Source organism: Camellia sinensis, chromosome 1 (genome assembly GCF_055761805.1).
Source record: "Camellia sinensis isolate YWXY chromosome 1, ASM5576180v1, whole genome shotgun sequence".
NCBI classification, from domain to species: Eukaryota; Viridiplantae; Streptophyta; class Magnoliopsida; order Ericales; family Theaceae; genus Camellia; species Camellia sinensis.
Window position 1 is genome coordinate 12,015,831 of NC_138961.1, and position 13,470 is coordinate 12,029,300.

The 13,470-nt window shown below is 31.4% G+C and overlaps 1 protein-coding gene across 4 annotated transcripts; it reads left to right on the forward strand.

Annotated features, from left to right (window-relative positions):
- The first annotated feature begins 5,543 nt into the window (after window positions 1-5,543).
- LOC114287683 (calcium-dependent protein kinase 1) lies at window positions 5,544-12,403 on the forward strand. 4 transcript variants are annotated; one of them, XM_082922979.1, is made up of 8 exons: window positions 5,544-5,788; window positions 6,304-7,180; window positions 8,408-8,551; window positions 8,718-8,870; window positions 10,067-10,182; window positions 10,291-10,458; window positions 11,302-11,526; window positions 12,074-12,403. In XM_082922979.1, exons 2-8 carry the CDS (start codon window positions 6,382-6,384, stop codon window positions 12,194-12,196), a joined length of 1,728 nt encoding a protein of 575 aa, XP_082779105.1. In that variant the 5' UTR covers window positions 5,544-5,788; window positions 6,304-6,381; the 3' UTR covers window positions 12,197-12,403. The 4 variants fall into 4 exon arrangements, with proteins under 4 accessions (XP_082779105.1, XP_028086927.1, XP_028086928.1 ...); XM_028231126.2 differs by lacking the exon at window positions 12,074-12,403 and adding an exon at window positions 11,713-11,890; XM_028231127.2 differs by having other exon boundaries at window positions 5,624-7,180.
- Window positions 12,404-13,470: the final 1,067 nt, after the last annotated feature.

The following is a 13,470-nucleotide window of genomic DNA, read 5'->3' on the forward strand; positions in this document are numbered from 1 at the left end:
TTAGAAAATGCAAAACAACTATGTATTTGTCACTTTAACGATTTGTTAACTTAAGCAACGTTTGTGGAATTATATTAAATTTTATTATCTTCTCATAATGATGGTTCTTAACTCAATATTTATACTTTGTAGTTATACCAACATCAAATAGTATCCTATATTAAAAAAAAAGGAAAATGAAAAGAAAAAGTATATGGCAAGTGTTATTCAAATTATGTGGATATATGGAATATATAATGAAGACGTGCATCATTTGATTGCTTCCCTTTCTTTTCTATATTTTATTTTATTTTTATTTTCTTCTATTTTTTTAATTAAATATTAATTAATTCAAAACATTGTACATTTGTGTGTGTTCACATCTAGGAAGGCAAGTATGTAAGTAGAATACTATGATGCCACCAACGTGCACGTTCAAACAACCAAAGTGTACTTTGGATCAAACGATCACTATTTTTAGACCATGATCTTCCTTGTATGACTTACAATATATTAGGTAGGAAAACAAATAAATAAATAAATAAAATTAATATAGAAGAAAGAAAGCTATTGACTACGCAAATCAGTGAAAACTAGAACCATCAAGCATTGTCATGGACCAACTGCCACCACTGCTGTTTCCAACCAATTAATTTACTTCCCCAAGTAAACTAGTCGTATAAAAATATATATATTTAGATAGATTTTGTAAAAATTAAAAACAAAAAATAATTTGTGGAAAATCAAATCAGTGGTTATTGGAAAAAATAATTACAAATAAATGATAAATTTTATAAATATTAATAATTAAAATCATAATTTTTTCTATGACTCTATAATTATTTTTGAAAAGGTGGATTGAAATGTAATTCCCAAATAAATTTGGTACACATGTTATACAAAAACAAAAAACCAATATTTGGTCAGTTGGTGGAGAGTTGGCGAGCAGTGGTGGCTGAAGTGTACGGGGGAAAGAAAAAAGGTTTAACTTGTCTCTATTGGAGATCAAGATTGGACCTTCTAGTCTACTCTGTGAGTTTATTTTTGGATTTTACTTTGATAATTCAAACTGTTCATACTGTTCACATTTTAGGGTTTATCGAATATATTATCTCTGTAAAAAAATCAAGTCGATTTGATCACGGCAACTACATGTTCGAATTAATTTTATATGAAATGTTTATTTTTTCAATGTTTATTTTTTATATATAAAATTGATTCGAACACATAATTGCCGTTATCTGATCGATTTGATTTTTTTATAGAGATAATGTATTTAACGAATCCTAAAATGTGAACGGTTCGTGCGGGGTCCAAAAGTATGCCCATGGAGCATAGTGGAGGGTCCAGCCTTAATCTCTAACTGGACACAAATTGGACCCAAAGAGAAGAAAAAATAAGAACTTGTTTTCAAAATAAGTATAAACACTATTTTTTGATTTCTCAAATTTTGGGAATTGTTATCTTTTTTTTTAACAAATATAATTTTCAAATGTATTTTTCTTTTCAATTTTGCGGGTAGGCTTGGCGTATTTGTAAGATTACTTTGTTGTAATTTGTGACTTGGGCATCATGGGTTGAAATTACGGAAACAATGCCCACACTTATTTGGGGAATAAAAACAAATTGGATAAAAAGAAGAAAAATACTTGATGGCCTGAATTTGTGTGGCTTGAATGACTCGAATGTATCAAAATGTGATTATTTTACATTTGAAACGACGTCGTTTTGAGCCATTCGAGTCATAAAAATTTAGACCACCTGACAAAAAGAAATCATGTAGATCCCACATATTTTTTAGGATAGGATAATACCACCTCCACTTGGTTTCCTCCTCCATAATGGAAAACATAACCTTTCAAATTTTATATTATTTCAAATAAACATAGTATAATAACTCACTTTATATATGAATCCCATGTAATATCACCAAATATATAAACAAAATAGTGATTCTTCAGTATCATTCATCTTTTAAGGGTTGTTTGGAATGACCTAAATAAGTGTGTTTTTTGTCTTTTTACGAAAAGATGTACAGAAAAGTAGAGAGATGATGTGATGAAAAAAAAATAAAAAGATAAAAAGTGTATACTTATTTAGAATAACCAAACTTAACCTTAATATCTCTAATCTTATTTCATTAATCAGACATATTTACAATATATATATATATATATATAATAATACAACAAAAAAAATCATACAAATGCATTAACTAAATTTTTTTATTAAATGCTATTGAAATATCACATGACCTTGCTGTACTGTCACTTTAGTGAGTCAAGCAGACCTTATTAGTGTGCGACTTGGTTGCCCTGAAAAAGGACTGACTAGCTTTATCCAATGGATACTCTCAAATAGGGGTGGGACTATGTGTAATTCAGCCTCCGTTTGGGAAGTGGATTGGCTTTTTAATTTTTTGGTTTTTTTGATTATTTTAGTCTGGGCTAAAAAGCTTGGTTTGAGAAGGGCTTTTTGACTTTTTGACTTTTTGGCTTTTTTGACTTTTTTTGTGAGAGAAGAATGTAATGATTATGGGTTGGATGTGATGTTTTGTTTGTTATGGCTAAAATAGCCTATTTTGTTTTTTGTGGCTAAAATAGCCAAAAAAGCCTCAAAACCATCTTGCCAAACAGAGGCTCAGTGGCGTCAGACACCGCTGAATTTTTAAATTTTGTTTAAATATATATGAAATTTTTATAATAGTTTTGAATTTTAATAAAATAACCCTAGTGTTTGGAGTTATTTATTATTTAGTGGTGTTAATTTTAATAAAATGACTCCAGTGAATCTAGATAAATATCACATATATTTGGAGTTATTCATTGTTTAGTGGTGTCAATTGTAACTCAGTGTTCGTTCATTCATTTGCTCCATCAACACTTCATTCTCTAACAATCATTATTACATTATCATTAATACATTCTCTGAATGATTCCATTAAAAGAAATTTTTGACTACGCCCCTCCTCTCAAACATAGGAATGGAACAAAAAAAAGGGGCCAAAATTTTTAGTTGTTTGCATTTTGGATTTATTTTGCTTTGGATTTATGGGCAAGGATCCTCTAGAGTGATTTTTTTCTAAAGTTTCCTAAAGTGCTACAGTGTATGGTTGAGATTTACTGGCAAGTCACATCAATTTTTCTGATGTGACTTGCCAATAAATCTCAACCATACACTGTAGCACTTTAAGAAACTTTAGGGAAATTTCACTCTAGAGGATCCTTGGCGTGGATTTATTTACTTTTTGGAGCTTTTGGGCCGGCATCAAAGGCGCGCAAATTGCGGTCTCACATCATTCTTTCTTTGTGGCAATCAATTTTATGATAATTAATTAATTATTATAAGTGTCACAATCTAAAAAGAGAAGATTTTCATGAATTATGTTTGCCTTATGTTTAGTGTAAATCTTTCTTATGTGTTAGACTTTAATTCAAAAAATTATTATTTTTAGTGCAATTTTTTCTAAAAGAAAATTAATAAAACATTTTTGTATAATTTTTGATAGTAGGAGAAATTTAATATGTTTTTTTTTTATTAGTTAAGGTCTATCAATAATATTATTAGAGAAATTTTAGCTTATTAAATTTTTCTGTGACAAATTTCTCTATTAAACTTATCTTTGAAGAGTTGAAATTTTCCTATGCTAAAATTTCTCTGTACCAAAATTTTTCTATAAAAATGTTGAGAAACCTCGATTACTATAAAAATATTATGTATTTTTTATCTTTTAAAATCTTAATATTATGGATCTTAAACTAAAACCCCATTTTTTAAACTATCCAACTGCTCAATTGAAAAGTTATAACAAGAAAAATTATGTTGAGGATTTAGAAATTAGAAGAAAAATAGTGAGTTACAATACTTTTTCTCCCTTTAAACATAGATGGCCAAATAATTTAAATTAAAAATTTTAAATTGTTAGAAGTATGAAATTCTATTTATATATATATATATATAATTTATATTTTCAAATATATTTAAATTTAATTCATTTATTTTTTTGAGTACAACTAGAAGAAATTGAATTGAACGGATCAAGAACCATCCAATCATAAGCAACATAGTAACTTAAATTTTTGGTCGAATTATAAATATATTTTTGATGTTTGATTAAAATACAAATCATTTTTTGTAGTTTTGAAAATTATATTTCACCTCCTGAGATTTTTAATTTCATAACAAATCACCCATTTTATTAATAAATTATCAAATCAATTAACAGTTTTTAATAATGTTATAAATATGTTTTAATTAATAATTTAAGTAATTTTATTATTGTATAGGAGAGCAATTATGAATTTTATATTTTTAATTAATTTTATTAAATAAAAAATATTAATGAGAAGATATTTATAATTTTTTAAACCACAAGAAGTACTTTTGTAATTTATCCTAAATTTTTATACAGGCATGTAGTAATGAATTTAAAAAATAAATTTTAAAATGTAGTTATGTTCTTTCTGTTTGGAATCTTGTAAAATTTTAATTTATCAAAAAAAGTGAACAAACTTTTTAACAAATCCAACCCAAGTTAAACTTAGGCAAAAGGGACAATTTTTTTATAAATCTCTTTTCACCTATTTATATTTTATTTAATTTACATTATTTTTTTATATTTCAATAAGTCTTATGCGGGACATACTTACTAAAATATCCCTAACAGTATTCACATTTATAGTGTGAATATTTCGTGATGTGAATGTTTACACCGTCGATGTGAATGTTCACACCATCAATGTGAATGTTTATATCGTCAATGTGAATGTTCACACCATCAATGTGAATGCTAACATATCAATCTGAACGTTCACACTGTCAATGTGAACATTCACATTGTAGAATATGAATGTTCATATTATCAAATTGCTAACCGTTCAAAAATTATTTGTAAGGGTAGAAATGTCCATAAAATACTTTAAATATAAGAATTAAGATTTGGTTGATCAAATATTCAAATAATAGAATTTACTAGAATACAAGAATATCTTATGGATTAATTAGGATACAAACACTTGAAAAATGACTTTCTAATAAATTTTCTATAAATTGGGACACTTTTAAATCATCATTAAAACACTAAAAAGAAGGATAAATTATAAATACACCCTTGAAATTACAAATATCTCCCTATCAGAATTTTTTATTTAACAGAATTAATTGAAAATGTGAAATTTCTAAATGTTTACCTATACAATAATAAAATTATCAGAATTATTAATTGAAATAAAATTTTAATATTATTAAAAATTATTATTTAACTTGATGATTTATTAATAAAATGATTTATTTGTTATGAAATTAAAAATATTGGGAGACATAATGTAATTTTTAGAATCATATGAAATAATTTGTAATTTAAGTAAATCTCAAGAAATGTGTTTGTAATTTATCCAAAAAAAAAAAAAAAAGTCTATTTTCCACTAAAAAATGAACTAAACAATTTTCAAACATCCGTTTTTTTTTTTAAAATTGTAAAAGAAAACAAAAACACTGAAAAATTACTTGAAAAAAAAAAAAAAAAAAAACCACTCTTAAATTTGTTTTAAAATCATAAAACAAAATGGGGAGAATTCTATTCCATTTAACGAATGGGAGAAGAAAACATTTTCATATTTAAACTTGGAAATTGTCTATAAAAAATGAGAAATAAACCAAAAATTGAGGAGAGAGAGAGATGTAATTTCCGACCAAAACGCGTTTTTGTTGTTGTAGGGTCGAGCAGACAAACCTGTGCCGAGTATATATGAATTTATAGACTATAAATTTTCCAAGTAAACCAATCGATCTGGTATATACCCAGAAAGAGGTCAGCCATTTTCTCGACTTCCAAACACTTTTTAAGCAGTTTCTGTTCACACCAAGCTCCTTGCCTTTCCATGTTGATGAATTGTTCAAGCAATAACATAGGGACTCTGTTCCTTTGTGCTTATTTTTAGTGGATTTGATTCGATCTTTGATCAATATATTTTTTGACTCTCAACTTCGTTAGGATTTTCTTTCCCTGTTGTTATTCACTTGAATTTGTTATTGATATTGAATTTTGCATTTCTTATACTTCATTTTTCCGAGCTAATTTAACCTTTTTTCATTGAATTTTTGGACTAGTTTGAGCTAGTGATAGAGGGTTTGACTAGAATACAGTATTGGGTTTTTGATCAGACGATCAGATTGGATTTTGCATTCCTTATTCTTCATTTTTTTCTGCTAATATAAGCATTTTTATACAATTTTTGGACTAGTTTAAGCTAATGATAGAGGGTTTGACTAGAATATAGTATTGGGTTTTTTAATCTAACAATCAGATCATCTTTGTTCATTCAGCATAAGCAACAAAGCTAGATCTTAATGGTGAAAGTAAAGGGACTGTTGAGCAGGTATTGAGTATAGCAGTGTTTATCAATGGGGAATACTTGTGTTGGACCTAGCATTTCAAAGAATGGTTTCTTTCAATCGGTCTCCGCCGCGGTGTGGCGATCCCCATTGCCAGGAGACACTGCCTCCGCCACTAATAGAGAAAGTGTCCATGGGACACAATCTTCTATCAAAGAAGAACCTGAATCGCCTATGCCGGTTCAGAGTAAACCACCTGAACAAGTGAAAATCCCAGAAGTGGAATCAAAACAAGAGCCACCGGCAAAACCCAAAAAGCAGCCACAAATGAAGAGGATGGCTAGTGCAGGGCTTAGGGCAAATTTGGTTTTACAGACCAAAACCGGTAATTTGAAGGAGTTTTACTCATTGGGGAAGAAACTAGGGCAAGGTCAATTCGGGACAACGTTTTACTGTCTGGAGAAAGCAACAGGAAAAGAGTTTGCCTGTAAATCGATTGCTAAGAGGAAGTTGTTGACTGAAGAGGATGTGGAAGATGTGAGGAGAGAAATTCAGATAATGCACCACTTGGCTGGGCATCCAAATGTTATATCAATCAATGGTGCTTATGAGGATGCTGTGGCTGTTCATGTTGTTATGGAGTTGTGTGCAGGGGGTGAGCTCTTTGATAGGATTATTCAACGTGGGCATTATACAGAAAGAAAGGCAGCCGAGCTTACTAGGACCATAGTTGGCGTGGTGGAGGCCTGTCATTCTCTAGGAGTTATGCATCGGGACCTAAAACCCGAGAATTTTCTCTTTGTTGATCATCAGGAGGACTCGCTTCTCAAAACAATTGATTTTGGATTATCTATATTTTTCAAGCCAGGTATATATTACTCATGAATATTGTTGAAGTTGTTCTTGTGATGTCTTAAAAGGGTATATATTAGGTATTAAGATTGAAATTTATGGGCAAAATTGAGTTAGCTGTCTGTAGAAATGCTTAAGTAAATGTTATTTCCTGATACAGTGCCTTCTTATTGTTTTACCTTTGTCTTGTTAATTTATGTATTCAAATAGGTTTTCTACAGCATGTTGTACACAAAGGAAGCATCAATGAGAGAAGTTTTAGTGGAAGATCTAAGTACTAAGAGAGAAATGGAACTATAGAGACTGACTTGGCTACGTAATTGTCTTTTAAAGTGTTGACACTGAAATCTTCATGTTCATGTCGCATTGCTAGATTTTATTCACTTCTTTAATGAACATTACTTATAAATAGACATCCATGCCTTTGGTTCTGGTTTTTTGGACGGCATACTTTGATGAACACTTGCTGATACTTAGGTCACTAAATTACCATATTTTTTTAAAAAAAAAATTTGGCAGATTTCATTCTATATTTGATAATGTCTTTCCGGAAGTTCATTTTTTGCTAATATCTTCGGATTTCCAGTGGCGCTGTAGGTCAAATCTTCTTTCAGTAATTATCCTTTTTTATTTGGGTCATTTTGTGGGTCTGGGAACTTTGATGCCACCATGCTATAACCATACTGGGTCTATTTTTTAAGGTATGATGGGCTAATAGAATTCAAATCTTCTATAAAATATGAATGAACCTGCAGTTGTATGATATGAATTATGTTGTTCTTCATTACTGTTAATTGTTTAATGTTATTACTTGATTATTCCATATTTAAAGTGTTAACTACCTACAAAATGGATTTCGCTATACTGTGTACTCCAGAAGCATAGCAAAAGATAAAAAAATACCACTATACCAATATCTACAAAGAAAGATCTGTAACATCAATAAAGAAAAAGTAGAATCACAAAATTTTCCTTCAAGCCAATAATGGGGACTATGTAGGAGAGCTAATTTCACGCTGTGCATCCCCAAAACCTCCTCTTCGAAGGGTCTCCTATTTCTTTCCCTAAAATAGTCTACATAACACATAATAGCTTTCTTGGTACAGTACGTAGTCCATGGCCACTTCTGTGGTTACTCCACTTTTTTTTCCCCACTTATTTGACTGCACAGCTACTCTACATAGTGCTCTATAGATTTCACTTTCGGGTGTCCAATTTTGAATTAATTGATCTATCCTTTCAGGTGAAAAATTTAATGACGTGGTTGGCAGCCCATATTACGTTGCTCCAGAAGTGCTGCGAAAGTGTTATGGTCCTGAAGCAGATGTCTGGAGTGCTGGGGTAATTGTTTATATTCTCCTAAGCGGAGTTCCTCCTTTCTGGGCTGGTGAGAATTCTGGAATTTTTTGCTTGTTGAAAATTACATCTTTCCTATTTCTGTCTATATCTCAACTTTTTTTTGGGTGGGTATCTATATTTCAACTAACTCCTAAAAGATACACATTATAACTATTTTATCATTTCTTTCCTTTTCTTCCTTGTCATAATTATAGAGACCGAGCAAGGAATATTTGAACAGGTTCTGCATGGTGATCTTGACTTCGAGTCTGATCCCTGGCCAAGTATTTCAGATAGTGCAAAAGATTTAGTGAGGAAAATGCTCATTCGAGACCCCAAAAGGCGCTTAACTGCACATCAAGTTTTGTGTGAGTCTTTTTAGTTGTGTTGCTTTTAAGTTGTTTTAACTGATTTATAATTATGACATTAGGACCACTTCATTAACAACTGGGAAATGTTTTATTTTCTCTTTCCTACAAAAAGAATAAAAAATTTAATTAATAGAGGGGAAGTTGTATTGGGTAACACTAGTCACTTTCCAACATTGAATAAATTAATGGTATGTGGTATTTAAAACTGAACGTACATTTGGACTTTTTGAGTTCATTGCCCTGTTCCTTGTGGTACAAATTCTTACATTTTAACCCTTGTGGACTGTCACTGTGTATTTAAACACAGAAATGTCGTCCAAGTGGTTGATTTTCATTATAAGATTCTTGTTTCTAAGGTTAGTGGTAACACAATGCTTGAAATGTACACAAAACTACACAAAGGCATATTGGAGTTCCTACTACATATGGAAGGGCTTATTATGGTTACTTTTTCGTTAGTGTTGATCAATTCAAAATTTTTGAACTGTGTGACATGATCGAAGTTATCTAGCCCCATTACTATCAAGTTATCTGTAGTGTTAATAGAACCTTTTCTCTTTCTAAACAAGTCAATAGAAAGGAGTTTGCTTCTAAAATCTTCCTGGTTAATCAACTTTTATAAAATTATAGAATCTTCACTGACCAGACAACATTTTCCAACTGCATTGGATTCATGTTAGTTTTTAGTGTTTTTTTTTTTTTTCCCCAAAAGAGCAAGCTAACAAAATATTTTTACTATTTGTAAAGAAATAAATAATTATGTGATAGTACGAGCTCCTTTCTTCCTTCCGTTGTTCATCACCCTTTTTTTTCTTTTTTTTTTTCATAACTGACTTTAACAATTTTCTTTCCTTCTTTGAATGCATTTCAGATGACTTTTGTGGGTTTTGCTCGCCATTTTTAGATTGTTCAACTCAAAAACATAATTTTCATGTACTTCTCATAAAACCATTCTTGGCTATAATAATAGTTCACAACTCTTGCTTTAGCTGAATTTTCAGTTTTTTTTGTGTGCCTTTTAATTGATCATTTTCTCGAGTTTCTCTTAATATTATGACTGTCCAAAGTCTCTATGGTTATTTTGTGTTATTAGCTATTCTGGATTTGATTTCACATTTCAATCCTGAAGCGTCCTATTTTGAATCTTTACTTGGACAACCTTGTTGCTGAGACGTAGTTTAATTCCCTCACAGGCCACCGTTGGGTTCAAGTTGATGGTGTGGCTCCTGACAAGCCTCTTGATTCAGCAGTTCTTAGTCGCATGAAACAATTTTCTGCCATGAACAAGCTCAAGAAAATGGCTCTCAGAGTAGGTCACTGCACGGGAAAGACGTGTTCTTGGAAAAAATACCACTTGAGCTGAAACATTTGTTCTTTGGATTTTCAATTGATGAAAGAATATATTTTTTCCTTGCAGGTTATTGCAGAGAACCTATCCGAAGAAGAAATTGCTGGGCTGAAACAAATGTTCAAGATGATAGACACTGACAACAGTGGTCAAATCACTTTTGAAGAACTCAAGGCCGGACTCAAAAGAGTTGGTGCTAATCTTAAGGACTCTGAAATTTACGATCTAATGCATGCAGTAAGTATCAGGCAAATATACATAATTTTTTGAGCTAAATTCTAAAGACATGTTTAATAACCAGTATAAGATTTTTGGCACTTTTGGGATTGGATATCATGGGATTAGTGCCAGGATTACTAATAAGTAGGATAAAGAATGGGATTATTATATATACCTTAGGAGCAATTATACTATGTTTGATTAGGGTATGATATAACATGGGATAAGAGGGGGGATTTATTTTTGACCATTGGATGGAGTGATGTGGCTAATCCATGGCCATGAGATTAACAGTACCATGGGGGTAGTATTACTAATCCCACCATTTTGAAGGATTAGCAATGCCATGGTGCTAGCAATCCCATCCCTTTTTCCCAACCAAACGCATTATTAACAATCCCCCACCCCCTCAATCCCCTCTCCATATACCAAACATGGCTTATGTTATGAGCCCAACATGTCCACCAAAGTTGGGAGCTTTCTTTTGTGCTTAAGCGCGATTGAGACATTCATTTTCAGTGCATCTCCTTTGAATTTAATAATTACATGGGATTAATTTCAAGAAGATGATTCCTCCGAAGACTTTGTTCCTTGCAACATATTGATTTCTTCATCTTGCTCACAGAGAAAAAAGAAAAAAGAAATAAAAACTACTTTCAGAGGTGGTGTTATTAATATTTTGACAAATATCATATATATATTTTTGTTTATATCCTTTGCTTTGCATCCTTTTGTCTAAATGTGTGGATATCATTTTACCAAAGCATTGAAGTGTTTCTCTGTTTCTAAACACTTTCTTATGCCTGGAGAATGATATAACTTAAATTGTCGTTGATCCTATTGCATTTTCTGAAATTGCAGGCAGATGTTGATAACAGTGGAACAATTGATTACGGAGAGTTTGTAGCTGCTACATTGCATCTGAACAAAGTTCAGAAAGAAGATCATCTATTTGCAGCTTTCAACTACTTCGATAAGGATGGAAGTGGTTATATCACCCCAGATGAGCTCCAACAAGCCTGCGAGGAGTTTGGCTTAGAGGACGTCCGCTTGGAAGAAATGATCCGAGAAGTTGATCAGGACAATGTAAGTTGTTCATTTCTGTCACATTACCACTTGTTACTGTATCAAGGATTAATGATTGGATAGAGCGGGAAGTTGCCACATTGTCCTTGATTATGATGCACGGAACCATTCTGCTGTTGTGCAGAATCATGGTTTCAATCACACATAAAACAGTAAAGACAAACACACATAGAAACAAGAGCACAGGATGGGCTCATAGATTACGGCTCCGTTTGGCAAGTTGGGTTGGAGGCTTTTTTGGCTATTTTAGCCACAAAAGACAAAATAGGTTATTTTAGCCACAAAAAACAAAACATCACATCTAACCCATAATCATTACACTCTTCTCTCACAAAAAAAGTCAAAAAAGCCAAAAAACCAAAAAGCCCTTCCCAAACCAGGCTTTTTAGCCCAGGCCAAAAAAGCCAAAAATCCAAAAAGCCAACCCACTTCCCAAACCAAGCCTACATTGCATTGCTTCTAAATCAAACTTTATTATCATGAACAAAAGAAATTCCGGATTTATGTGTCATATGATTATTTATGTTTTTTCATTCAAAATTTTCAGGATGGGCTCATAGATTACAATGAGTTTGTGACCATGATGCAAAAAGGAAATGCAGGCGCCGGTGGAAAGAAGGGCCTGGAGAATAGTTTCAGCATGGGGTTTAGAGAGGCATTAAGACAGTAGCAGCAAAGGTTTTGGTGAGGCTTTTGTTAATTTCTTTGTTATTTTTTATTTACTTTTTATTTTCTTCCCTCCAAATGGTATATTTATAGAGTTTGGATTGTATAGCACGGAGCGCTGGTGCTCGCCCGAAGGGGCAGCCTTGCTCCCTCAAGAGTATACTCTTTGATTTCATTCAGATTTCCATTTTGAGCTGGTTTTGTGACTGAATCCCTCTCTATTTCATTGTATGCATTTAGGGTTGCAAATGAACAGAGCCGTTCATGAACAGGCTTGGGTTCGGCTCGGTAGGAGCTCGTTCGAACTCGGTTTGTTAAATTTGTTTTTGTGTTCGAGCTCGAGCTCGAGCTCGTTAAATTTTAAATAAACAAGTACAAACATTCTAAAACTCGGTTCGTTAGCTGGCTTGTTTAATATTATTATTTATATATTAAATAATGTAAAACTGTGTATAAAAAATAAGATAAATATGTTATTTATATATTTAAAAAATATAAATGTAAATAATAGTTAGTTATAGGTAGTACATTTATATAATAGTAGTAATAGATATTATTTTGATAAAATATTGACTTTTTTTTAGAACGTTTATATATATTGTATATATAATTGTATAATCAAAGTTTTAATTATAACTTTAGTCTCATACACAAAGATGAATTTATAAATTTTTTAGCTCGTTAAGGCTCGTGAACAAGCTCGAGTTTGAGTCAAGTCTAAACCAATTCGGCTCGAGTTCGTTAAATTTTTATTGACTTCGAGTTGAACTTGAGTTCGAGTTTGAGTTTGTTAAAATCTTAATAAACAAGCCTAAACATATTAAAATTCGGCTCGGCTCGGCTCGTTTGCAGCCCTATATACATTGTTGAGGAGAAAGACTAATTTGTTATTTTTTTGATAATTTTTTTCTTCAAAATTATATTCTTCTTCTTCTTCTATTTATTTACTAGGGATGACCCGTGCCTGAAGGCACTACCAACAATTATTTTGGTGTCACATGCTACGAAACTCAATGATAATAAATCAATTCCAAATGGTAATGTTATTCCGACTTAAAACTTCACATATAAGAAATTGAAATTGTTTCTGCACATTGAATTAGCGAAAGCATTTATAAATTTCAAATTGCAAATTTCAAAATTAAAATCCAAAAAATGAACTATGTATTTGAATGTAGCATATGCAAAGAATCTAAAAATATTTGCTAAACTTAAAAGTCTAAATAGCAAATTTTAGATTTTTATCCACGTCAAAATGATACACCTATACACAATAGC

Coding starts and splice junctions, on each gene's coding strand:
- LOC114287683 (XM_028231126.2), top strand. CDS start 6,382: ATGGGGAATACTTGTGTTGGACCTAGCATTTCAAAGAATGGTTTCTTT. Junction 8,871..10,066: donor AACTGCACATCAAGTTTTGT/GTGAGTCTTTTT, acceptor ATTCCCTCACAG/GCCACCGTTGGGTTCAAGTT. Junction 10,183..10,290: donor TCAAGAAAATGGCTCTCAGA/GTAGGTCACTGC, acceptor TTTTCCTTGCAG/GTTATTGCAGAGAACCTATC.